The following is a 27,732-nucleotide window of genomic DNA, read 5'->3' as shown; positions in this document are numbered from 1 at the left end:
TTATTATTATTATTTATTATGTTTCCATTAGCTACCCTGTCACTGAATATAATACTTAACAGCTTCAGCAGTGATAAACTGATTAGTATTTAAAGCTAAGCATTGCAGTTGCTATTTAATACAACTGCAAACTTGCTGTAGATGGTCATTAAAAGCATCTACAGGAACCCATGCGGTGTGTGTCTGCTTGGGGGAGGGGTTGGTTTTGTTTTTTTTTTTTTTTATTCAGAGAGGAGCACTGACGTAGAAATCAAAAGCTGAGAGTAAAAAGAAAACACTTGTTTCCAGAATAGTGAAGACTCTTTTTTTTTTTTTTTTTTTTTTTTTTTTTAAAGTCTTTGAAAATTTGGAAGTAGTGTGGTTTGTTTTTATTGTGAAAATTCTCAGGAAGAACAATTCAGAGTCGGTGCCATTCTTCCCAGCTGAATGGTGCTCGGTTTGTGAAACGGAGCAGCTGCGGTAGTTTTAGCTTGGCTCACAAAACCATTTGCTTTTTAATCAAGAACTTCAGATTCTGTGGTGGTTGTTCATGATGGAGATGGCCAGCTATGCCCTGTGAGGCAGCTGTAGTATAATTGAGACAGACTATGTGAAGCAAATATAAATGCTGGATGAATGTCTTAAAAGCAGAATATTCACGAAACTGTAACTGAATTTTTGGAAGGATGAGAAGCATTTATACAGGCAAGAATTTACTACATAATGAAACATTTTATGTATAGAGATGTTCTTACATATATTGCATAAAACAGTTTAAGTCTTCAGCATTAGCATTCAAGTTATACAGTGCAATAATTCACATTTTGGTGGAGTGTGTATGTAACTGCATAATGAGAAATGCCTCACTTTTCCAAAAACATTCTTACAAATGTAGTTGAGGTCTCTGTCTTAAATTGTCTGGGATGTGTTGTTTGTCTGAACGTGGGTATGTACATCACACATTCATACATATGCTTATTTTAAGAAATAAGATTTTCTTTTTATCATCTTACTTCCAATGCATGGGTGTCAGGTGAGTATATCCAACATTTGAATCCCCAGCAGCACATCAGAGAATGGAGTTCAGAAAACAACCTGACCACCTTCTGATCTACCACGTGAGCTTAAAATATCCCATCGCTGCCAACACTCTCAATGTTCCCAGGGGTCCAGCAGGAAAACAGGACTATTTTCTTATCTCAGCCCACATGGCATGGATATATTTACCTGTATTAACTTGAGATGAGGCCATTCTCATCTGAGGTCTGCATTACCTACCGTCCTCCCAGCTTGCTTCCCACAAAACTAAGTGTCATTTGTGCTAATCAGTGCTAAGTGAACCAGAAATGAGAGAATGGCAGGGATCCAGCTGACTCATTAATACCAGTGTAACGGATTAACCCTTTTACATTGTCTTCCCACCCCCCCCAATTAGTCAGCATCAAAGAGGTTTGAGGCTACACACACTGGAAACATAAAATGGGACAAAGTGTTTGAAAACAAAGGATAACATCTAGGAGCAACATCATCTTCTGCCACAAGGACCGTTATCTTCGTATTACTCCAGAACAGTATTTTTTTAAAAGTTAAGCTAAACTTTATGTAAAAGGTAGCAAGAGAACGGAATAGCCTGTCTGGAGAGAGCGAAACATTCTGATCTGTATAATCAACCCGTAATGAACTTGTCACATACATGAACAATGCATCATTCAGCACGAAACATACAACTATACACTCCAAGTGCAAAGCAGTTATTAACTGTGACTATAAAATTACTACAAAGTTTTAAAGCTCAACCTTTTTTTTCTTTTTTTAAACACATGGGCAGCACTTTTTGATTTGTGATGCAAAGCAAGATATTTTTGGTTCAGCCAAACAGTGCTATTTAGAAAAATCCCTTCTAAAACAGTCAGTCTGAGGCTTTACATTATATGAGATGAAGCACTTATTTCTCCAATACTTTCCTGCTTTAAAAAGTTTTTCTAAATGTGTAACTACCATAACTGCCAACAAAGATTAATGACTCCTCTCAGTGCCTCCAGTAGCCTCCTATTCCATTTGATAAAATACAAGTGTCTCAGTGTATACTCACCTGACACCCATGCATTGGAAGTAAGATGATAAAAAGAAAATCATTATTTGCATGTCTGTGCAACTGAGAGCCTCTTTCTTAAATCCAAGACCTCTTGTGACAAAATTTTGAAAAGGTTTGATTTGGTATTAATACAGTGGTAATGTTTCTATGGTCTGTCCTGAACTTTTAGTTTGGGATTCTGGGACAGTAATAAAGAGACTCTAATTCTAAGATGTTTTGCATTTTCATTACTTATGACTGCAACTATAACTGTAAATTGATGAAAGAAGCAAATGAGGAGAAGGAAATCATGCTTCATAACACACTTGTAGTCCAGTTACTTTTTACAATGTTTTTTATTAATTTAGAAACGAATTCAAGCAAGGCAAACCCAGAATCGCTCTCTTACACATTTATATTCAATGTATACCCTGAAATCCAGGTGAAGCTTCAGCTCCTGTTGCCTGGTGCTTCTGGCATGGATCTTCCTGTGATTAAGGCAGACCCCTGTTCCCACCTGATTTCTTCGCTGCAGGCATCATTTCATCTGTATTGATGCCCAAAAGAAAACACGTGGAGGGTGGCTGCAATATGGGAGGGACCTCAGGTAACTAGGAGGGGGTTGGAGTGTCTCTTGTGCCAGAGCATTTTCTTCTTCCCCAAATCTCTTTGGTTGCTGGGATGCTCTTAGATACGCTCACATCCCACATCTGAAACTCTCCTCACTGTAGCACACCTTTTCTTCTTATCACAACCTTTCAGAACAGCTGCCTAGGTTTCGGCCTACCAGTCATGTTGGAGAATGGTGTAGAAATCATGGATAAGGTCTCTTATAGGAGTATTTGACTTCACATGTAATTCTTCCAGTTTAGTCACTGGATGGGAAGATGCTTCCTTGCATAGGGAGCAAGTGTTTAACATAGGTGCCTCCTGGCTGCGTGGGGAGCCGGATTTCCTAACTTAGGGGTCTATGTTGCAGCTGTTCCGCTTTCCCAATTAATTAGCTCCAAAACATTCTGTGCATTTGTACACCGCACCTACATTTCAACAAACTCACAACAGGCACAGTCTTCTAACCTCCAAGTTGCTTAGAAAGTTTGAGACTGGTTGATTTTGAGGCTTTTGTTCTAATTAATCCCTTTGGGGCAGGACAGTAAAGCAAAGGAATTTTTTCTAACCACAAAAGCTTTAAAGTTAAGTAGTGTGGGATATCTCAAAGGCAAAATCCTGTATGCTGTCTTCTCCCATGTCTGATCTTACTCATCTAAGAGTTGTTTGGCCAGCAGTGATTTTGTGAGAGGATAATCTGATGTTGAGCTTGCTGCCACCCAAAAGCAAAGGTGGTACTTTCCTCCACTTCAGTGAATCTTACTTTGCCCTGGCTCCAGTGTTTGTTGGACTTTGTGAATTGGCTCAGTTCCCAGGAAGAGATGAGTTAATAAGCAGAAAGTCTGATGTTATTCAGAGTCAGTGCAAGGGCGGGGCCTTGGAGTGAGGGGAAGAGGAATTCCCCTCCTTAGTGGCAGTCAGCGGTTAGATCGGGTCTCGTGGTCTCATACAACATCACCTTCATCAAGGCAACGATTAAAGACGTCTGATCACAATGCACACAGAAATAGTTGCTCTGTTGAGAACATCACCCTGTTTTGAGATAGCTCTGTATGTAGCTGGGCTGATCTTTGGCCCCCTGAGGGAGGACCAGTACCTTCAACTTGCTGCAGACTCTAGACTCTTGCTGCTTAATTTTCTGCAATTTTGTGAACGTTCCTCTGGGTTAGTGTTGTGCTGTTCTAGTAAGGTGAATTAGCTCTAAGCGGTTGAGTGATGGAGCCAGGTAAGGTAAGAGGGAAGAGAGAGTGCTGAGGAAATGGGACGTATAAATGGAGACGCGTCCTTGGGCATGGGGGAGCTGCTTGATTGTCTCTTAGTGTCTCATTCCACAGTACTGTTCAGGTACCTGACAGGGAGCCAGATTTGCTCACTAAGGTAACAGCAAATTGAGCCAGCCAAAACAGTTTTTCCAGATCTGAGAGCTGAGTGGACACCCTGAGGAACCAGGCTAACCTCAGAATGGACAATGGGAATGGCAGGAGCAAACAGCTCAGAGCAGAGAGGAAAGATGGGTCCACTGGTTTTGGCGGCATTGAGTTGGTCTGATGGCAACCGTGTAGAGTATCTGTCCTGCTGCGGTGCTTGTGTGCGTAGGCCTCTAAGCACTAAGCCTACACTCCTGACCTCTTCTTGGAAAGAGATATGAAATTGGCTGTCTTCTGGACAGAGGCTGTGTTCTTTGAGGAAGAAAGGGATGTCATTTTGTGTTCGTGGCCCTGGATTTTTTTTCCTTCTAGTTTTTCTACACACCAGGGTGCGTAATGATTGTGGGCAGATCACAGTGTGAGGATTTCAGGTTTGGAATATAGGACACGTTCCCTGAGCAGAGCACACATAAAGCAGTAACTGCATCATGGAAACTGATTTCTCTCTTGTTTTGTGAAAATCGTTAATCTGCTGTCGCAGCTGCCTATCAGATACGGGAGTTCAGGTCTTTGTGACCTAGAATTTCACCTGCCGGTTTTCAGCCAGTTGAACAGGTATCTGGTAATGCAGCCCTTTGTGCAGGGGATGGGCTGGTTCGTTGGCTTGTTTTATAGGTAGACAGCAGAGTGACATTGTTGGCCTATGCTTTTCTCTGAGTACTGAGTTCAAAATAGAGGTGGTAAGGAGCATGGCTAGAAATGGGAAAGAATATGACTGTTTTGGGTCTCATCTTTGCAAAATTTCTCATCTTCAGGGTTCATCTAAGGGCATCTTAAACAGAATTTATAAAAATTGCATGACCTTATCTATTTTTTTACTGATATACCTGCAAGAAATTAAATACTTGGTACTTGGATGGATTCTTTGTCGAGTAAGAGTTCAGATTTTTCATAAAATTACTTTGGCCATAGTAATTATTGTAGTCAATTTATGGAAGTCCCAAAAGAGGTGTCATCCAGACTAATGCTGTTTGCTTCCAGAGATGGCTCCTTGAACACAGCAGTTCTGTTTTATGCAGTGGGTGTTCACTCGTCTGACTCACTGGGGCTGACAAAGTAAAAATTAGTACAAGTTTTTCATGAGGAGAAAGGAAAAGACGGAAAACCAGTTGCACTGTTAACCACTTAGGAAGAAAAGGAAGAAGACTAAAAATAGGTATTAACCTCTAGTTTCCTACAGCCGACTGAAAATAACAAGAAGGAGCATTTCCTAATACAATAAATTGTTTGGAGTTTTTTGTATGTTTAAGTATTTCCTCATGTTTTGATACGAGAGCGCTAGCACACCTTTGAAACTCTCCATGTTGATCTGTGCAATGTCTACAGTGGAGACTGCATTTAGATTGAAATACTGCCGCCTTTTTTTTTCATGATGGAAAGCAAGACTGGTGCTAGGACAGGGTATGTTTCCACAGGACAGCTGAGCCACTTCACCGTCTGAAGAGCAGGTCATCCCGCTTCTTGCTTCTGGAAGCAGGATTGCTTTCCATCGTCCTTGTGCCAGCTCTGCCAGCTCATTGGACATCTCTGATTTAGCTCACTAAACTGGCAGAAAACTAACCCAGCAAGAAAGGGAGTATGTATTTACCTTTTTTAACCAGTTCGGTGAGCTCAAGCAGCTCGCAAGACTTGAGGAGACTCTGGGAGCCACCCCAAAGGAGACAGAGGGTGTGCCGGGGCTGGGGGGAGAGGCAGGGCTGCTCTTTTTGGCAGCACCAAGCTGCTAGCCTGGCTCAGCTGTGTTGTGAAAACTCACCCTTAGGTAATAGTGTTCACACTACAGGTTGACAGACCGTTCTTCAAATAGTAGCCAGAAGGGAGTTACCAGATCTGCGCAGTTTGTTTTTGTAGAGTGGCCTTGTCTGTTTTCGGTGTGTTGTGTTTTGAAACAGATACTCTATTCTAATCGTGTTACTGCATGAAAATGTTCTGCAGAAAAATTGCTTGTGCGGGGCGGACCTCTCTGGGAACTTGACATTGAGCAAGTGCTTAAGGAGTTGGAGAACCTGGAAAAAAAATGTACTTCAGCCTCTGGGACAATCTGCCTGTTGGATTTTGGGGAATTCAGAAACGTGTGTGCTTCTGGTCTGCTGTCCATTGCAAGCTGGCAAGCCTGAGACAGAGAGTGGCCCTTCATCTCTGAACATCAGGAAGCTTTTCTTGGAAGATCTGGTAGACCCTGTTAGTGTAGCTGACACATCACTGTGGATCTTGAGTGCCTGTAAGCCTGGAGCTCACTGGAAACACTTTCAGAGTTTGAAACCCACCGCGGCTCACCCGCCACCTCGGGGAATGTGGGTGGTTGCCATCTCAGGAAACCAGAAATGCTCTTTTTCTGTCTGCCTCTGTGCTCTTGAAGCTGGCGTGATCCTACGTGGGTGGTTTGTTGTTGATTTTTTGACAAATTGAAATGTTTTGGTTTCAGCTGGAAAATGCCATTTCTGCGTGGAGTTTAAGGGAGGGAACTGATGTACAGTGTAGGCATAACTTGGCATAAATGAGTGTAGCCCTCAGACAGTTTCACACCATTAACAGCTGATGATAAAAGTTACAACCAGCTATAACCTTTCTTCATTTTCTCTATGTACGATGAGAATATGGTACAAAGCCCTGGCAGATATTTTTATTTTTCAACAAATTGTTCAAGTACTGCACAATTTTTTTTTTTTCTCTTTGCTTTGTGGGCAGTTTTAATGTCACTTTTTGGTATACATGCAAATATTTGGAGATTTCGTTGACAGATGCAACCAAAAAATAACAACTAGACTTTTTGATCTGTTGCCTTTGTATCTTTGTAAAGGGGTATTTTAATGTGGTGGGGTTTTTTTAGACTTTCTGAACGAGATTTGTCTGATCAGAAATTTATCTTTCGTCCCTTTCCCCCTCAAAAATAACTTCTGCCTTCCTCTTTGGATGATTTTGAATAATTCTGCTAGTGCTTTTTCTGTGTTGATGCTTCAAATTTTTTCCTAACAAATCTCCACTACTAGTGGAGTGTAATGTGAAAATGCAGTTGAAGGTTCAAACAGTGGGTAGAAAGGTTTTAATGTACTAAAGCCAGAAATACTAAAAGTGTGGATATTTAATGCTGTTTATCTAGTTTCCTTTAAAATCAAGCAATCTAGTGATAAGATGTTGAAGTGAACATTTCAATGTTGTTTACACACAAGTCAAAATTAAACAAGAAGTTCCATAGTGTAGTTTCTTCTACAAAGCTGGCTTTAAAATAAAGTTCCTAGAAATACTAAACCAGCTTAAAGCACAAAAGTAATCGGAAAATAACACTTTAATCCTGGTTAATCCACATTATTGAACTATGTGCTCTAATAAATAAATAAATAAAATTATGTAGTCCTCTAATCATCTGTGGGGAGCTGGTTATTCATGAGAGGTCTGATCCAAAGATTAGCTACTGTGCTGGTTTTAGCCATTTCTGAGGACAGGCTAAATGGATTTATATTTTATTTTTGTGAGGAGACTGCCTACTTCTTAACCTGTTTTTTTTTTTTTTTTATTTTAGATCCCCTTCCTAAGACTGAGGTAGATCAGAAGGTGGTAGTAATACAATGACATTAACAGCGTAAACCAAAAGTAGTATTTCAAGGTGTTGTGGAGGCAGAGATATTTTGTTTGTTTTATTGCATAATTTGTTGAGATTGCTTTTATATTGAAGTTTTCCTTTTTTTTAAAATATATATCCAGAACCTTTGTGTAACAGTTTTAGCTATGTTTATAGACTTGTTACTACACAAAATGCAGAGTTTATACTTCTTTTTAGAGGAAAACAAAATATGCTCTGTTCAGAAAAACTCTGCGAGTAAGTGTCACAAATGCAAAAGCAGTGGATGTAACATAAGGTTTTACACTCAGAATTATTAGATAGATTGTCACAGTGACATTAAGATTGCCAGGCTGCTGTCTAGAAAAACTTTCAGAAAAATGCGAAGAGGGGAGCTTTTTGAGCCAGACTATTTGTAAGCCTCATCTGAAGTGTGTCTGACAGAAGCGTAGATACTATGATTGAACTTTCTGCGTCACGTGTATAGGTGCCTGTATGTCACACGGATACATATAAGCTGTGTATCAGTGTATGTGTATAACTTTGTGTGTGGTGTTTATGTTTTAAATTAATTCTGCTTAACTTTGTTTCAGAATTGAGTGGGGGCTTCCATGCCTCTGAGAGGATGGTAGCACTTTAAGTAGGAAGTGATGATTACTTTGGAGAAGATGTTTTATATGTCACATAAAAGTTACCTTAACTGAGTGCTCTGTCCCATGCGTTAATTCTTCTCCCACCAAGTATTAACTCAGCTTTCTGGTACTTTCAGAGCTTCTAGAAGGTGTGACAAAAAAAGTTCTTAATAACTAACATGAATGCTATAGGCAGCTGCCCACACGTGGAGGCTAGTTACTGAGATTTGGTTGTATATGCTCATCTGCTCGTCATAGTCCATACCACAGCAGTTAGTGGGACAAAGATGTAAGTGGCCTGATTTGTGTAGACTGATTGATTTACAAATTTTTCTGTGGGGTTTCCCGCTCTTCTTCATTATGTAAAAATTATTTCTTGTTTAAACATACCTGAAATGCTATCAAGATAGAATAAAACACTGTGTTTGCTGGAATAGGAGAAATTATGAAGTTCAGTTTCTGAAGGACCTCCTTGAGGATCTCCTAGTTCTTGTACCCCACTACACGAGCCTTGGCTATTTCCCTGTATTATTATAGTGGCCTCCCTTGCCTTCATTCTTAAGGGCCAACCACAGCAGTATTTGCCAATTGACCTGCTAGCGGGCCAAGAAGAACAGAGAACAATGGGTTTTTCCTTCATCAGGATCATTACTCCTGGTCTCTTCTTACTACCCAGCTGCAGATGACTGTATTCTGTAAACATCTCCAAGTCTGCTATCTCTGTGCCAGTTCCAACCACATTTGACAATGTTTTTCTGCGTTATCAGGGATGGAAGATTGGTCATGTAAATCTAATTCCTTAGGAAACCAGCTTCAATTTGCATTATTTGTATTCTAACATAATTTGCATATATGTAGCAAGCTGCATATGCAAATACTAGGCTATCAGCACCTCAGTTTTTGACAGGTAAATAATTTTAATGCATGCTGGACCTACTGATGGGCAGTTTAGACTGAGCAGGCAGGCCACGCTTATTTTAAATGCTAGGAAAATTTCTGTCCTCATCAAAGTGGGCTTCAATGTGCTGGTTTTGTTCTGGCCAGGATTGCCTTTAGAACCATACCAGGAATAAAACAGGAGGAGGGGAGTCCTGATCACATAGTTAAATGAGGATAGTGACACAACCTTAATTTCATAGTGAAAAGTTGAACGCTGTAATAAATACTTACCTTTTGAACAACACATGAGCCTGTAATCTGAGATCGGTTTTATAGGTTAGTTGAACTAGCGACAAGAAAAGTTGCTTGCCAGCAGTACTGTGTGAGCTGCACTAGTGTCTTCAGCTGAGTTTGTTCTTGGTGCTAATGTTTCCCCAAAGCCTTTTACCACTCCTCAGGAACTGAAGAGGTAAAGGCTTTCATTGTTTTGAGATCAAACTTTTTAACATCCTTCCAAGCAAAATAAGAAAATGCAGGAAGGATTGTGAAGATGATGACTGTCATATTCTTATCAAACGTAAAGCAGACAAAGTTAGGCAAGAGAATAGAACAAATAAAGGCAAATAATACTGTCTTTATCTCCCTCCCTTGGAAAAGCCAAAAAGTATCTAGTGGGAGACTATAACCGTAGAAGAAAATGTAGCTTTCAAATTGATGCTTCTTTCTCTCTTGTTGCATACCAGACCACCCATACAGAAAATTTGGATTGTGCTAAGCATAGACATCTCTTAAGAAGCTGGAAATGAAAAAAAAAACACAGAAATAAATAGCTTTTTACAAACTTAAAAGTATGTAGATCTGAGACACTGAAACTCTACAGGAACCTTTAATCCTCTCGTACTGTTTTTCTATTGCCATCTTCCTACAAGTTTTCGTTTGAAGGAAAAAAGTTTCTGTAGGGGAGTTTTTTTAATCTGTGGTTTTGCTGGGAGCTTCATAGTGGGATGTGCATTGAGAAAGACCCTGACAGAATTGTTTAGGAAAATGGAGACTTTACATTAAGGTCACCTGCAGAAGGATGGGATACCAAATGAAACTGGGTGGCAAGTTGGAGTGCCACTCCCATAATCTTCAGTGACATGTGCTGTAGTTGGATTTGCTGTTCCTCTTGATGCAGAAAGGACGAAACCTTGTTGCTTCATGTGTGTAAATGCAAAAACATTCAGGGTAGTGTTTGCCTTGGTACAGTTTTCCCCCCTTCCCTTTTACAAGTTTGAAGAAAGCAGTCTTTCAGGGTTCTCATTCTGCAAGGTTTATATAGATTTTTCTCATGGTTCGTCAGGATAATCAGAGAAGATACTGGTAAGTTTTACTCCTGGCCAAAGGTTTATTTGTAGGATAATACTCAGCTATAGAAACACTGTTGAATCTGTATGTAAAGCTGCAAAAGACTTACCATGTGCCTGCTTAGGCTAACACAGACCTCTGCCTTAGCATGGGTTTACACAGACTTCCTTGTCATTCGCCATTTTGCAGCATAAACTCTTAAACTCTTGTTTTTGCTAAAAGTTGCAGCTGTGGAGAATCTTTTTGCTGATATATTGGATTTTTAGGGAGTATTATTAGCTTGTTGAAATGAAACTGCTGTTGATACGAAAAGCTTTAATACGAAACCAGGATGAGGTGACTTCAAACTAGGATGACTTCATTGTTTTGCGAACTATACATATTCTGGTAAGGCTATTATGTCTTGGCCACGTGCACGTGGAAGCTAATGAGGATTAATGTATAGGTTTTATGGCACTAATGCTAGACAGAATGGTAGTCCCACTTCAAGAAACCAGAAGAACCACCTGTCCATCGATGTCCCATCTCTCTTATTGAAGAGGACAGCACCTGGCCAGTGCCTTATTTGATTCAGATGGATCATTGAGTGCTCTGTTAATCACAGATGGGAAGTGTCAAATCGCTTACAGTTTATTATGTTTTGCTGTAATTGTGTGCAGTACATCTGGGGGGGATTGGACTAGATAATCTTTAAAGGTCCTTTCCACCCCAAACCATTCTGTGATTCTGTGCTCATTAGCAAAGATTTCTAAAGGTCTTCCCTCTGTCTCCTGTTAATTGTCCTGATCCCATAAAACCAGCACAATTTTTGTGTTCTGGATACTGCCATCAGTGTTCCCTGGTACTACCCTGCTGCAGTTCCCAGTTCACTCATTGGGCAGGAAAGGGCTGGTAAACATATTTGACTGATACTCTGGGTTCGCAGCTCAGCACTATTCTTTGGTACTGAATGTGGCTATGGACTCTTCCTGAAAGGAACCAGGACAACTGAGATGAGGCTTGAGGATGGAAATGGAAGTGAGGAGAACAGCAGCCACTTGACATCCATTGCTGATTGCCTGTCTGCTGTGTGCACAAAGAAAGGAAAAGAACTTTTTACAAGTAAGCTTGCAGTGGTGCTGGAAGCAAATGGAAGCTAGGAGACCCTGGCAGCGGGTGCTGGGGAAACAAGCAGGGCTGGGGAGAGTCACATTTCCTTCCTGCTGAAGGAGCTGGAGGCTATTTCAATGAGGCTGAGAGAAGAGCAGGGCTCTGAAAAGTGACACTATGCCTTTACACAGAAGTGAGATTGTAGGGAGTCCTGAGACTCAGATGTTCAGAGGGGAGAGGAAATTACAGTACTACTTCCATACCTCCCTGGACTGAAAGAGTTGCCACTATCGATGGACTGAAGTCTGAAGTTCTGTTAGCTTATTCTGGAGCAGGGTGATTTAACATTGGTGTGTCTGGACTGTCTGTCTTCCTTGTCTCAGGGAGAGAGGGGAAGATTTATGGGTGAGAAAGAGGGTCAAGAAACTGCAATAAAACTTTGATGCTTCAACAGAGTCAGCCTGAACTGTTTTCAGATCTTACTAATCCTCTGTTAAAACTTCTTGTCTTTTTGCTGCCAAGTAGAAGCCAGAATACTCTTTGTTCTTGCCATTTCCATGCAGGGTAAAGAAGATAATGACAGGCAACAAAGAGTTAAGCAACTAACTAAAGTATAATGGAAAATAGCTGTCTGTCTTTTGGAGCTGAAGGGGACTTTTGAAAATCCATGTATTTTGTAGCTAGTTACTGCTTGCTGTGTTGCACATGCTTCACTGTCTTTCAGGATTCTTGCACAAACCAGGACAAATGGCAATCTAAATTACAGAAGACTCTAAAACGTATTTACAATTGGTTTTAATTTTTTAAACTGAGGATGGCATAGACTTTTAAATGCTGTCTGTTGATCAAGAGACTACACAGCTTGAGGATAACAAAATGCTGGAAGAGGAAAGGGTATAAATAGAAACCCCACTTCCTTGTTGAGTAGAAGCCAAACCTGTGGTTGAACCTTTCTATACGAGAGTTCGCTGAGGTCCAGATAGGCAGTTGAATGCAGATTTCTGAAGAAACCCAAAATTCTGAAGTCTGAGGGGGAATGTACATAGTACCTACTGCAGACTGGATTGGGTATTTCTTTCCTATGCAACATGTGGCCGCAGTCCTTGGAAAAAGAAGATACCAGTGGAACTCGGAGAATGTTGGTGCAACTCCAGCACCAGCTCAGTGAAAGGAGAAATGTATGTCTGACCTTTGAGTGCATCGCCGTATGTTTGGGCCTGGAAAAGGCTTAATATCATTTAAAAACAGCCTCGTGAGACTGAGGATTTGAAATATGGGCTCATCTGGACAGTAGGATAAATGTGTCTACTGCTCTTTTTTCAAACTTGAAAATATTTTTCTATTGATAAGTAAGGGAGTATTTTACAGCAATAAGCATGTTTTTTTTTCTCCTGATAAATTTTCCCAGTGATGTCCTGCATATCACAAATTATGCTGCTGATGTTTAAATCATATTACACTGCATTGAGCACCCTTCTTTTCTAATTCTTATAGTCTCTAAGTAGTATATGACATTTTTAGATACACGACTTAGATTTTTTTTTTTAATAGGAGTTTTATGACCAAAACTTTGCATAATGCTTTTAAACCAAGGGGATGTATAAACCAGAATCTAATTGTTTTGTAAAATGAATAATTTTGTCTGTTATCTCTTAATTAAAATACAGCTTTAAAGTTGCTCTAGTTCAAACAAATTAAGTCAAGAAATTTTATGGCCTATATTTATACAGGAGGTTAGGCTAGATGATCAAGTGGTCTCTCTGGCCTTATCTATGAACATATCTGCAGTTCAGTTCTGATGAAAGACTTTACTGGGGAGTGGTGGTGGGGAGTTGGTAGCCCTACCTACTAAGTCATGTGTTTGTGATTTTTTTCAGAGGCAAATTTCAGTTGCTTGGTTTGGCAAAATTGTAATTATGTATCTATTTGCATCAGGATTGTGTAAGGGGAATTGTTTGGGTTTGGGATTTTTTTCTTGGGTCTTTGGTGAGGGTGAGTGGGTTTGTTTTTTTTTCCCCTTGTCAAAAATTATGAACCAGAATGTGTGAAGTGCTCAAAAGAACCCATATTAGTTCCTGCTCCCAAAGGTCTGTGCTGTCATGGCATGTCTGTCTATTTGCTGTTTACCTTCATCCACCTTCCTAATATGTAGGTAGATGGGAAGAGGAGATTGCAGGGTTCCAGTGGAGATGAGGAAATGCCAGATCAGAGGGAAGCATTTGGAAGGCGGAGCCTAAAGAGGGAAGAGAAACTATGACTTCCAGTTAAGGGAAGAGACTAGAATTTAGGTCGATGGGAAACGAAGGCATGCTGAACAAAATAAATTTGAGGGTGGCTAAACAGGATGGGTCAACTATGGCAGGCTTGGTAAGATTGGGAACTGGTGGAGCTGGGGAGGTATGTGAGAGTTAATTTATTATTTGGGCTAGTAGAAATACGGATAACTGATATATTTGGGTATTTGAGATAGGAACGAGTGAAAGAAGTACACTGAAAATACTGATTTCTCCAGAAAGCTGTTCTATCCTAGTGGACATCTTGGTCAGCTTGGTGTGCAGCTGCCTATAACTGTTCTAACTCCATTAACTCAAACAATATCAGTCTATACAAAGATTCGTGGCTTATCCTTGCAGGACCATACACCTGAAAATTTGGCAAGACGTTGGGATTTTCCGATTTGCCCCCCCGCCCCCCCAGCAAAGAGCAGCTCTGCATTTAAAGTTCAGTTTACAGAGTCAATCTGAGTTGGGAAACACTAGATATTGCTATATTTTGGCCTCCTTAAGAACTTAAGACCCCTGGGAGGTGGATGTCAGACTTCTAAGTCAAAAAAAATTTTGTTTCTCTCCAAATGAGCTGTTCTTATTCTTCCTTTCCTGTGAACATTTTTACATTTTTGACCTTTCAGTCCTGATTTCAAACAAAAGTTTATTTTAATCTTAAGGAAAACTAATTACAAGAAAAAAAAAAAGTATAGATAGCATTAGCACACATGAATTTGGTCTTTTGTTTTTTTGCATATAAAAACTTCCAACTGCTTTCTCAGGAACAGTTTGTAAAGACAAGGAGAAAAAAGTTCATTCCTGTGTTTCTTAAATCTCCTGTGTAACTCTCTTTCAGTATGTTTATGCATACACCCAACTTTACCCAATATGAGTCATCTCATGACTTCAATTAGCTGTCCCTTTGCTGCTGTCTGGCTATGCAGCTCTTCCCTTACACACTTGATGAGTCTTTGTCCGGCTCGCTGCAGTCTACTTGCGTCTTCACAAGTCTCGGTGCAGCTAGCATAAATTCCCTTGATAAATCCTGATTTTAGGGAGGGGTATCCTGTGGAGCCTTTCCTCCTGCATCCTTCTTGGAATGCAGGACTAGAAGGGAACACAAAAGGTCATTCATTTTCCTTGTCTTGGCAAGATTGAAACCATTCATGGCAGATGTTTTTCTTCAACCTACCTCTGACATCTTTTGGAGATGGACCACTGTTTAGAGAGACCATTTCCTTAGGTTGTTTCAAGTGCTTAAGTAGCCTTGCTCTTGGAGAAACTGATCTAGCCTAAATTTCCTGTGATTTAAACTTGTTTGCACTCTCATCCACAGCAAAAGTACCAAAAATATGTCTTGCTGTCCTTTTCATATGTCTGTTAACCATTTTCACGCCTCCCCAAGTTTTTGCAGTCTTTCATGGTAGAGTGTGTTTACAAGACCTCTAATAATTTTTCCTTGCAGGCCTCTTTACTTCATAACAAGTGTAAACTAATAGTTTGACATAATTTATTTTCATGGCAGTTACTTACCTCATTATCTTATAGGCGCTTACAAATTTTGTTTTTCACAGTACTGTGGGGTGGAATTGAAGATTACCTGACTCCTCATCTCCTTTGGTTGTATGTTCCCCCCCCCCCCTTTTTTTTTTTAAGAGATGGTGTGAATACAAGTGCTTTATAGTATCATATGCGGAGAATTACTAGTTCACTGAGAAACATTTTTCAACTCCAGAAAAGATCTTGAGAAGTTAGACATTAATGGAATTAATAGGCATTAATGACCTATAACAAAGATAATTTATGGATGATTCTCAAAATACACTGTTACAAGTAATATTTGGGTATTAAAATGCATGATTGATGACTAAATATTACTACTTGTTTTTATAAGATACTTTACCAAATACTGCATTGTACTTGGGGACCTGACCGGTCAGTCCTTGGGGGCTGATGACAGCATAGAGCAAGCATGCATGGACCTGGGTGTCATGGGCTTCCAGGCTAACTGGGCATGGGCAAAAGCAGACTGCTGTTCCCGGCAGCTTCTGCCAGGTGCATTGGCTCTAACTAAATCTCTGGAGAAAATGGAACAGGACAGACAAAAACACAGGCTTAGCAAAGGAGTTAAACTACAGTAATTTGAACCCTTTCATTAGAATTGTTGCTGCAGGACTCTTTCAGGATGCAGACTTTCAAAATAGTCCACAACAGAAAGCAGTATCAGTTCAAATAAAAATAAATCCAGAATTTTGTGACTAAATAATCCATCTTTCTAAGTTTTCTCCCATTACAAACTATTTGCTGAGTAGCACTAACAGCAGAAGGAGATAATCCACAAAATATAACTTCTTGTACACCCTCTCACTGGAGAAGGTAGGCTAGGTGGATATTTGTTTTACAGTATCTGAGAAACAAACATTGCTTTTTTTGTTTTACTACTTCTATCTTTTTAATAAAATTAATAATGTACCTTCTGTCTTCAAAATCAATTTAAATACTCTCTCTGTAGTTTATTGTTGTGATCTGTCCATCTTAGGTTGGTACCAGCTGCAGCCTTTGGGAGAACCTGAGTCATGTCTCCTCAGTAAAATCCTGGGCTGAGGTAGCCACATCTATGCAGTGGGAGGAGGTTAGTGCCCAGCCTGCTGAGTAGTCATTGTCCCGCTACAGTCAAAACCCGGCAATTTCTCTCAGTATGTTCCGTCTCTCTTTCAGCACTCATGCACAGATATCCTCTGTATGGTGACGAGGTTACAAATGAAGACACAGTAACAGTTCACATGTCCTTCTAGCCTCATGTGGGACTGGGACATGATGGATGTGCACACTTGGTACGGCTTTCACACCAGATACTTGGACTGCTATGTCTGCTTTTTTGATGCCTTGCCATTATTAGATGGTCCTACAGTGTGCAAAAAATAGGGGCCCTGCTTTTTTTCTTTCTCTCTTTTTTTTTTTTTTTTTTTCCCCTCTGATTTTTTCCCAGGTTTCTCTGGTTTATTCCCAGGTTTTGCAGACCACTTCTCAATGTTTTTCTCTTTCCTCATGTTCAAAGTTGTAAAATACAAATGTGGCAACAGAGTTCCCCCTTTCCCAGGGAATTGTATAATCTAATTTTAGGAGGACTCAAGAGTTTTTCTTATTACATATCAAATATGAAGGATTTCAGTGATTTAATAGTTTTTTGTTTTTGTTTTTTTTTCACTTTGCTAGGTGACACAATTGATGATCAAAGTAGAGAGTCAAAGGATAAAACTTCATTTCCGGAGACCAGACCGATGTACAACCCACCTCCACAGGTAGGAGACTTACTTCCTTATGGACACATGATGAAAATTCCATAGCAGCTCATTTAAGAATCATGAATGTCCTGCAGGAGAAGGTTTCAACATGTTCACATCTTCCATGGACTGAGTGCCTACTCAGCCTTCCTTGTCACCTATCGTAAAAGAAGCATTGCTAGTAGTTAGATGGCAATATTATCAAGGCCACCAATACTGATTTGAAAAAGAAATGGTAAGCAGGCAGGGCTTTATGGTATTGCTGAGTATGTTATTATTATACTTGAGACGTGCAAGCATGAGACTGTAACTGGAATATTAATGCATTGCCTAGAAGCATTAGCATGGTGAGTAGTGATGGAAACTGTCAAACATTTACATAAGTCATTTATTTCCACAGCTACCAATATAAGTAACATGTTGTAAATGTGTGAGTATAATAGACTGTCTTTACTGTGTGTTTGCTTTCTCTTTCAGTACTGTGTGGCTGTAAATCTGGACTTCTTTTTCTTCACCTGATTTATTTAATATTTAATCCATGTATACCAAAGAGGGCTTTTCAGAATATTTCTCCGTATGTTGTACACATATTTTCTTCTCCACCTCCTCTGAAAATGTTTTTGCAATGAGTATGAGCCTGTTTAGTATTGCCATATAGTTTTAGATATTTACAAGATAACTGTGAGACATTTTGCTTGGATTTGTGGTGGTTTTTTATTTTTCTTAACCTATACTTTCTCTCTCTATTTCTCATATCTAGCCTTGGAACTAACTGTGTCTGTCTCTCTCTTCTAAATGCCATTTTAATATTTATTACTGTTAAGTCCCTTGGTATGTATTAAAAGTCTGTGTGATAATGTTGCATCTTTGAGTGGTCAACATGTGTGTGATCTGTAGTCTCCTTTTTAAATTTCAAATTCAAAACTGTGTCCGATACAGAAATCTTTAATTCGTCATAAGTAATGAGTGGTTTGCCTTCTGACAACATGACAGTATGAATTAGTTACAATTAATCACAAAATTTTATTCTGACTTCTGAATCAATGCACATCTGAGCTAGGGTGTTTTGCAACTGAAGGCCTGCAATTTTGAGGCAGAATAATGCACTGATGTTGTGGTTGCCTGCTGCACAGACAGAGTTTCCCTTGATGTGATGTTCTTGCTAGGTATTGTGAGCTGCCAGTTATTTTAGTGTCAGTAAAATAGGAAGTTTTGTAGATTTTCGTAAGTGTTTATGAGCTAGAGGAAAGAAGCAAAGTTTTCAAAATAAAATAGCAGATATTACAGTGAAAATAAAACATATTTATTTTAATTTTTATATTAAAATACAGTATGCCACAAAAATACTTCTATGAACTGGCCAACAACAACAGCTGTTAAATTAAGATACAGCAGATAAGCATTTGATAGTATCTAAGTTATTAATTTCAGTCTATGAATTTGGGTGTTTGGACTTCACATCTACTCGAAGGAGTTCTCCATTTCTCAAATTAGATAGAGTAATTGAAGATTATGGAAATGAAGTAGATAAGTCTGGCCATTAGGGAAGCAATATTCCTACTGGCAGTACTAAGTGTGTTTTTATAAATTTTCGGGAACAATCTACCAATTTAGCAAAATTGGAAAAACATTGTATTATATATGTTATGGAGAAATAGAACATTAATTGAAATAATAAACATGTTACCATTAAAACAAGAATACTTCGTAAACATAGTGCAGTATGTTAAAAGATATCTGTTAGAGTGCAAAGTAGTATCAGATATTTGTCATGCAGAGTTGAACAGAAGAGCGTTTGGTTCTTCAACTGCATCTTTCCATTGCTGGAAGCTTGCTTTTATTTTAAAATATAGCCTGTTTTGCAATTTAATAGATGTAGACGTCGTGGAACATGGAAAATGCTTTTAGAACTGTGGTTTAAAGAATGAAGTAATACTTTGTCCATGGCTCACTTCCTTATTCAAAAAGGAAATGAGGTTGCGTTTCTTGGTTTCTTGTGTTGTTGTTGGGTTTTTTTGGGTTTTTCTGTTTGTTTGGTTTTTTTTTAAGAATGTATCTTCTGGAGTATTTTTTAGTAACTGTTGTCATCTTTGGAATTTCGCATTTACTTGGGTAATGTTGGATTTGTTTTCTGTATGATTACTGAATTCTCAAGTACCTATTTCTGTATAAACTTGCACAACTTATTTAAACTAATGCAGAAATAGAGGCTTACATCAAGACTATCTTGCTGCAACTAGCAACGTGTACCAGAACCTCTCGAAACAACTGCAGTACCTGCAGTCTGCATTATTGTAAAAGATTTGCACACTTGTTAGAGGAACTGCAGATACTTAAAAACTTGTTGGGAAAGGGTGTTCTCAAAGGCTGACTTTAGTCCAAATGTTTCATCTTCTCCAGAGGGTGAGAACAGAGGCTCCGGCTTCGAACAGTCCGACGTGGAATAGCCTCTCCATCTCCATGAGTACAGACGGAGGTTTGGGAGGGTTGTCTCCCGACGCCGAGCCAGTCCTAGGGAGATGCGTTGTCCGGCCGGGTGGTGAGCGCTCAGGGCCTAATCGAGTGCGTATGATCCCGCTGAAGTTGCTTCAGGCTCGCAAACTAAAACTCATACACACGTTTAAGTGTTTTTCTGGACAGGGGCCAAAATGCTTAGTGCTCTGCAGGGCCGAGGACTTAAATTAGTCTCTTTGTGACACTGGAATACAAAGCTTCTAATTTTAACTGCAACGCCATCATAATAGAAAGAGATACCACGGTTTTATTTTTTCATGCTTGTGAGTTTTCCATTATTATAGTACAATTTCCAGATAATTCAATCTGTTTTCACTGGGAATTTAAGATTATAGAAAATAACAGAATGGAAAGGTTCGTTCTGATACATGAAGAGTGTTAGAAACCATAGTAATGTGGTGGGGTTATTTTTGATAATGAGCTATTGCGTTGGTAAAGCAAATTAGTGCAACCATGTATTTTTGTCCTACTGTGAGAGCAATTATGTAGCATATCTATTAGGAGACATAAAAAATTTTTTTGACAGATGGTATGGCTGTGAATTAGGATTTATGAAGATTATTGTATGTCTGGTGTCCAGGACACCTGGGATTATTAAATTGATGTAAGAACAGCAACAAAAAATTACGTTTCTGGTAATAGCTGCAGTGGTTTGTGTCTCCCTACTGTCACCTTAAGAAGCAGCTCATGTTTATTTGATATTGGACTTCTTGCTAATGTGACATGTGCTCTTTAGCCAACAGATGTCAGGAGATTTAATGTGTTAAAACTGTACCAGTAAGTGTATTACAATAAACTACCAAAAATGAGAGCTGTCTTTAGATTGTAAATTAAGATTTTTCTCTTGCTGTGTGTTCTTTTTTGATTTTCTTTATAGTCTTATTTCTCCCTCAGATACTTAATAGCTATTGCCTTCTAAGGAGCTTGTTACACGTTTTCTAGGGCAAGAGAGAATCCCCCAAGGGATTGCTTAATCCATAATTACCTAATTTATGTGTTGTTGTTATAGCCACTCTTAATTATATACCTTTGCTGTGATACTTATCATTATAGGACATAGTTTTCTTTATATTGCAATAGTTCTGTTACGGTTCTTGTGCCCTTTCTTTTCATAATTTGCTACTGTAAACTGAGAATGTAGCAGATAGAAGACCTATGTTTCCTGAAGTAATTTTAAAATTATCCATGGTTTTCTGCATATAGATACTAGTGTGCACTGTTTTGGGCAAGTCTCTAAATAAGAAAAAATATTTTAATATCAGAATTGGCAGATAATATCCTCATTAAATTGATCCTTTGTAAAGCTGCTATGTAAAGATTCTGAAGAGATGTAAATAACAGTTTCTCAGCATCTGGTTAGGGGTCATATTAGTCAATTGGAAAGACAGAAATACTGGGAGGTATAAAATATCAAGGAAGACATAATAGGAGTTATGAGCGCACAGATTAGGGGAAAATATTTTCTTTCTACTCATCGAGACAAATTAGCAGTTATTGCTGAAGCTGATGGACTTTTAAGATATCCTTTTGAGCAGATCATCTGATATAATTCCAGGGCATGAATAATGCTGTTCTCTTTTTATCTTTTCTTTAAAAAAAAATAAAATTGGTTCTTCCATACCTGTTATTGCCCAGTTTTTACTAAAGCTTGGCCATCTGGATTATTTTAACAAATTACTGAAAAAGGAGCTATTACTGATCGTGTCTCTGTTCAGTCACCCAGCTCTTAGTTTATAGTTCAGAGGATCCCATATTTAAAATCTTGAGAAGGGTGTTCTGGGCTAGATTTACGGCATCATTTAAAATGCCGTGCATTTGCTTTATAGAAGCTGGTTTATATTTCAAAATTATTGGCCAATGTCTGTGATTAGTTTGCTTCATTTTGACAAAGTATAGTGTCTATAGAAAATGTTGCTGCTTAGATTGGCACTTTTTTTTTTAACCTCTCATAAGCTAGAATTCAAGTCATGGCCTGGTTAGATTAATTGCTTGTCATATGTTGTATTAACTCCAAGATCTTCTTTTTCACCTATAAAGCCCTTAAAGCAAGTTGGTCCTTATTTTCTCTCTTCTTAATTGGGTATGTAAGCAATAATCACTTAATGAAATTATCCACTCTTGGAAGGGACTGGCGTAAGTCTGCAGCAGGTCATCAAGCATATATACTTTTCTGTGAATGCTGGTACCATCAGAAGAAAGATCTTACGTTTTACTCAACTATTGTGTATGACCATAAGCTATAGGAAATGAAGTTTTAACACTACCTTTAAAGAAGGATGACTGTTTTCAGTGTTGGTGCCTGCAGCGGACGTCATCTTTCTTAGATCTTTCCATCCTTTGCATGTATAGTAAATAGCTGGCAGTTCTTTGGGGGATCTGTGTGCAGCCACAGATCAAAAGTGCATACGAAGTAGGGCTGCCATATGATAAGAAGGGCACAGTATATGGTTGTGATCTTACTGAGAACGAAGGTAAGTAGCCCAGTCAGCTGAAAAAATCAACTATTAAATATAACATGTTACAACTATTACTATGCAATAGCATATTTACTTTATAAAGCTTCATTATATTGTAATGTTCATATTGCTGTATGTTTGATAGTTGACCAAAATATTTAAGTGGTCTATTCATATTAGGAAGACCTCCAGAATGTATGGACTGGTGGACTTCTGTCTTCCCTCAACAGCTGGGCAACTTTCGGGTGAGGGGAGGGTGTATGCAAATGTTACATATAAATATATTAGGTATACATGCATACACACATGCTTCTGCATGTCACAAAGGATAAGTTGCTATGGCCTCACAAACAACATTTTATAAACTCTGATTTGTGCAATCTGTTGACTCAGGGTCAACCAGTAAGACCTGAGGGTGTCTTGTAAGACTATCACCTTGTAGGGTTTTTCTCAGTTCTAAAAGTGAAGAGTTAGACTTTTTATCTGTGTAATATGATACACATCTGCATACATTTCGCATACTTAGTAATCCAGGTAGCATCAAGAATGCGATGTCAATTGTCTTTTTCTTAAAAGGAAGTATTATATTTTTAGATACAGGGAGCTGGAGTGGGAATTGAGAGATGTGAATTAACGTGGTTGTCACCAACTTCCTCTCTGAACTTAGAAAACAGTTCATTTTCAAAAGAGTAATGCAGCGCTCTCTTACAAAGCATTTTTCTATAGCACTTCGCAAGTGTGAAGTACTGTTAAACCCTTTGCTAACTTCAGCTGAGATTTCATTATGACAAGGACTGAGGAAGCTTTACAGTCTTTTAAGATGGGACTTGAAAGTTCTGTCTGGCCAGCAAATACACGTAAACCCAACAAATGGATTGGAGCATCCCTCCATCCCACAGCCCTGCCTGTGGTGTCCTGAGTCAGTGCTGTGGTCGGTCTGTATGGTTGCTGAGGTTTGAGCAACAGAAGATAAAACCGCTTTCTGTAGGTGTATCCATAGTATGGTATGTTTTCATTGCTTAGTGCCTATAAATAGCAAGGTATATACTCACCTGTAAAAAGTTCATAAAATAGTAAAATTGGACCGACTGACAGCCTCTTCATTTTGAGAGCGAGGCTTTAGTAAAGGAACGTATACTCCAAATAGTGGCCAAGGCACACGTATCCAGAAGCACAGTTTGCATACCTCCCTGTGTAGTTTGGGCAGAGACTCACGATATGCTTTACTTAATTGCATGCTTATTCAGTTACATTGGATGGTTATTTGTAGCAGGAGATGCTCAAATTGGGTACCCAGACGTTCCCATCACATTTTTAGTCTTTCTCTAATTTTGAGATCTTCTGACTAGCCTAATCTCCAGCTACTGATTATCCTGTATCTCTTGCCCAAACGCATGCGGTTGGACTAAAAGCCAGTAATGCTGGTTCACTTTGCTGCTGTCAACAAATTGATTGGTCAGTCACCCTGCCTCTGGGAGCAACCCTTCTGGGCTTTCCAAATATTAAAATTGATCTAAAATGCAATGTAGATCATACATCACTTGATGAGACCGAGTGCTAATACACCCTGATGGTACAGTGATGTTTCCAACGTGATGCATTAGCGTAAAATGGTGGCTGAAAGGCTAGTATAGGGCAGCTTATTAATAATTACTCTAAATACCAAGTAAGGAAAATAACAAGGTCTTTAGGTTAGTTTCACTGTCACTTTCAGGGGAACAAAAACAAAACCACAGACAGCAGTGGGCAGTCCATTTCAATGGAAAGGAAATATGGCATGAAAACTGTCTTGTTTCAGTCCAAAGTGCTAATATTGATAAGACAGAAATATGTTTTTCTATAATTAGCATCAGTGTGGTTTTATCCTTTCACCATAATGTGCTACTGCTGTAAGTTCTGCCTTAAAAAAAAATCCCCCAAACTTCACTAATCCTTTGTTGCATCAGAGTTGTGAAAGACTGTGCATCGGGTAGCACATAGTCAAATTTTGTTCTAAAGCACTTTTTAAAAATACAAGATAAAATGGAAATTACTTGTTTGCAAATTTATTTTCTTTGCTTCTACAGTATTACAAATTTTAAGAATACATTTCTAGTGCTTTAATGCAATTAGTAGACCTGCTTGATAAAAACAAATCTAATTTAAAAGTCAAAGTAGTGCCCTTCTTCCTTTTCATTGTCGTCCAATTATCTTCCTTCCACCAAGAACCAGGAGGCTGAGAGAGGCCACCTTGATTGAATGAGATGACCAATATTTGTTTCTTGAACTGGGGAGCCCAGAACTGGACACAGTACTCCAGATGAGGCCTCACTAGGGCAGTGTTTCATTTCTTTAAATAATTCTTTGGTCCTTTACTGCTTTAAGAGTCATTGTGCTTTTATTCCTGCACCCCAAAAGCATAAGCAGTAGGTGCTGAGGACAATTCAGTCTTGTTATTGTTGGCAGATTGAAGCTTTACAGACTGGCTCCTGGTAAGCTGTTTCCTGAAGGTGCTGTTGACAAGTGCTCCAGCTGCACACTGTGTATGGAGGAACTTAAGGTCGTGTATCCATCCTTCCTTTCTCTATTGACTTGAATCTCTGTGGAGGGAGCAGGTGGAAAGTTGTGTTAGGAGATATTTGCCTAATTCACTTTATTGCCATTAGAATACTTTATATTTGTAAATAGGACATATTGCTAGTCTTGCCACATGCTTGGATTTTAAACAGAATGACAAAAACTTCAGCATAAAGTGCTTAGTACAATAATTTTTATTCACACATTTGCCTGAGAATCCATTTATGTTCTTCAAGACTGAGGAGAGACACCATTAGGAAGATCCAGGGGTTTAGTCACCGAACAAAAATTCTGAAAGCACCGCTGAGGACGTTGTTCGCAGGTATCACTGGAGGAAGCTTCATCTGGGTTCCGTCTAGTAATTGTTTTCTGTTCGCTCTACTTAATTAGCTTTTTTTTCTGAAACCCAAATCCAAGATCATTTCCTTTTCCTTTCCTCTTATTGTAGATGGAAATTGTTATCCCTCTGTCTTTTTCCTCTCACTGATATTGAAGTTCTAGGGAGACATTTCACGGATGTTGCTGACTATTTCAATTACTCAAGGAGAGATTTTCTTTTCTTCTTCAAAACAGTAACTTCTGATTTACACAGCTTTTCCCAGTTGTTCCAATTTGCTGAAAAATTTATTGATTTTTTTTTTTTTTTTTGTGAAATTATGTTTGCTAGATATTTTCTTACTGGTCTTTTATGTTTAATTGTCTAAGTTCTTTTCTTAAGTAGACAGCTTCCTTTCCCATTCAAGTCCTTGAATTTCCATACACTTGGTAGAATAATGGGAGAATGCAGTATTATCCCTCTTTTTTAGAGGTTCTGCTCCATGGACATCTGCCATCTCAGAGAAACCGTCACCTTTTTCCTGCCGTATCAGGTTAGTGTGTTGGAGTTACTGGCAGATGTCATTGCTGAGCCACTCTCCATCATCTTTGAGAGGTCCTGGAGGACAGGAGAGGTGCCTGAGGGCTGGAGAAAGGCCAATGTCACTCCAATCTTCAAAAAGGGCAAGAAGGAGGACCCAGGAAACTACAGGCCAATCAGCCTCACTTCCATCCCGGGAAAGGTGATGGAGCAGCTTATCCTGGAGGTCATCAACAAGCAAGTGGAGGAAAAGAAGGTTATCGGGAGTAGTCAGCATGGATTCATCAAGGGGAAATCATGCCTGACCAGTCTGATAGCTTTCTACGCTGGCATGACTGGCTGGGTAGATGAGGGGAGAGCCGTGGATGTTGTCTACCTAGACTTCAGCAAGGCTTTTGACACAGTCTCCCATAACATCCTCCTAGGGAAGCTCAGGAAGTATGGGCTGGATGAGTGGTCGGTGAAGTGGATAGAGAACTGGCTGAATGGCAGAACTCAGAGGGTTGTCGTCAGCGGCGCTGAGTCTAGTTGGAGGCCGGTAACTAGTGGTGTCTGCCAGGGGTCAGTACTGTGCCCAGTCTTGTTTAACTTCTTCATCAACGACCTGGATGAAGAGTTGGAATGTACCATCAGCAAGTTTGCTGATGACACCAAACTGGGAGGTGTGGTAGATACACCGGAAGGCTGTGCTGCCATTCAGCGGGACCTCGACAGGCTGGAAAATTGGGCAGAGAGGAACCTGATGAGGTTCAACAAGGGCAAATGCAGGGTCCTGCACCTGGGAAGGAACAACCCCATGCATCAGTACAGCCTTGGGGCAGACCTGCTGGAGAGCAGCTCTGTGGAGAGGGACCTGGGTGTCCTGGTGGATGACAGGTTGACCATGAGCCAGCAGTGTGCCCTGGCTGACAAGAAGGCCAATGGCATCCTGGGGTGCATTAGGAGGAGTGTGGCCAGCAGGTCGAGGGAGGTTCTCCTTCCCCTCTACACTGCCCTAGTGAGGCCTCATCTGGAGTACTGTGTCCATTTCTGGGCTCCCCACTTCAAGAAAGATGAGGAGCTACTGGAGAGAGTCCAGCGGAGGGCTACGAGGATGGTGAGGGGACTGGAACATCTCTCCTATGAGGAGAGGCTGAGGGAGCTGGGCTTGTTCAACCTGAAGAAGAGAAGGCTGCGAGGGCACCTAATATATGCTTATAAATATCTGAAGGGTGGGTGTCAGGAGGATGGGGCCAAGCTCTTTTCAGTAGTGCCCAGCGACAGGACAAGGGGCAATGGGCACAAACTGAAGCACAGGAAGTTCCGTCTGAACATGAGGAAGAACTTCTTCCCTCTGAGGGTGACGGAGCACTGGAACAGGCTGCCCAGGGAGGTTGTGGAGTCTCCTTCTCTGGAGATGTTCAAGACCCGCCTGGACAAGGTCCTCTGCGGCCTGCTGTAGGTGACCCTGCTTCGGCAGGAGGGTTGGACTAGATGACCCACAGAGGTCCCTTCCAACCCCTAACATTCTGTGATTCTGTGAATTTCTACAGTAGCAGAGGTTGGGAACAAGAGGTAGAGACATGGAGGCAAAGACTCAGTTTGTCTAAGCTCCTCCTACTCAGCACATCGGGTTACCAAAAAGTCTTCAGGATATTTTTTTGTTTGGAGCAGTAGAGAGAAACTCAAATCCTGTTGTCACTAACTACATCGACCAAATGTAGCTGCTAAATTAAAATGGATTATTTAAGTACTGTTTATTTCAATATGCAATTAAAGGTTGATTTCTTAGTATGTTCTCTGGCTATATTGAGAAGTTAAAATATAGCCTTTCCTCATGATTGCAGCTCTTTTAACAGAGCATTTTCTAGGGGAGTGTGTAACATTTGCATCCTAGTTATGTAAAAATTATTGCCCCATATATAAAGAACTCATGATTCAAAGTTGCTTCAATAGATAACTGAATTTTAATAATTAATATCTGAGTTTTGTATTACACCAGGAATGGAGGTAGCAGCAAAATAACTGTGAGTGCTTTGTGCTTTTGGATGACACTGAAGCTGCAGAACAAATCCATTATCCGCATTTATCAGACTTCTCTATTCATTCTGCACCATATTGACTTGTCCTTCACTTCTGATTTGTGGCTGTGGAATGCACTGCTGCGTGTCTAGAGCTGCCAGCATTTTCAATTAAAGTTCTTCTGGCTTGCAGTTTACTTACTGTAG

At 39.7% G+C, this 27,732-nt stretch overlaps 1 protein-coding gene across 2 annotated transcripts in view; it reads left to right on the top strand.

The window, feature by feature from the left end:
- UMAD1 (UBAP1-MVB12-associated (UMA) domain containing 1) overlaps positions 1-27,732 on the top strand; it is an 82,730-nt gene that overhangs the window by 44,211 nt on the left and 10,787 nt on the right. Inside the window, exons 3-4 of one of the 2 annotated variants that reach the window (XM_075419290.1) lie at positions 17,076-17,161; positions 19,544-19,705. In XM_075419290.1, coding sequence (XP_075275405.1) covers positions 17,076-17,161; positions 19,544-19,705 — 248 coding nt within the window. The remainder of the gene's footprint in view (positions 1-17,075; positions 17,162-19,543; positions 19,706-27,732) is intronic. The other variant, XM_075419291.1, reaches the window with a different exon arrangement.

The sequence above is a fragment of the Opisthocomus hoazin genome, chromosome 4, assembly GCF_030867145.1.
Source record: "Opisthocomus hoazin isolate bOpiHoa1 chromosome 4, bOpiHoa1.hap1, whole genome shotgun sequence".
In the NCBI taxonomy this organism is placed as follows: domain Eukaryota; kingdom Metazoa; phylum Chordata; class Aves; order Opisthocomiformes; family Opisthocomidae; genus Opisthocomus; species Opisthocomus hoazin.
Note: the sequence above shows the minus strand (reverse complement) of the source record. Positions and strands in the feature narration are given on the sequence as shown.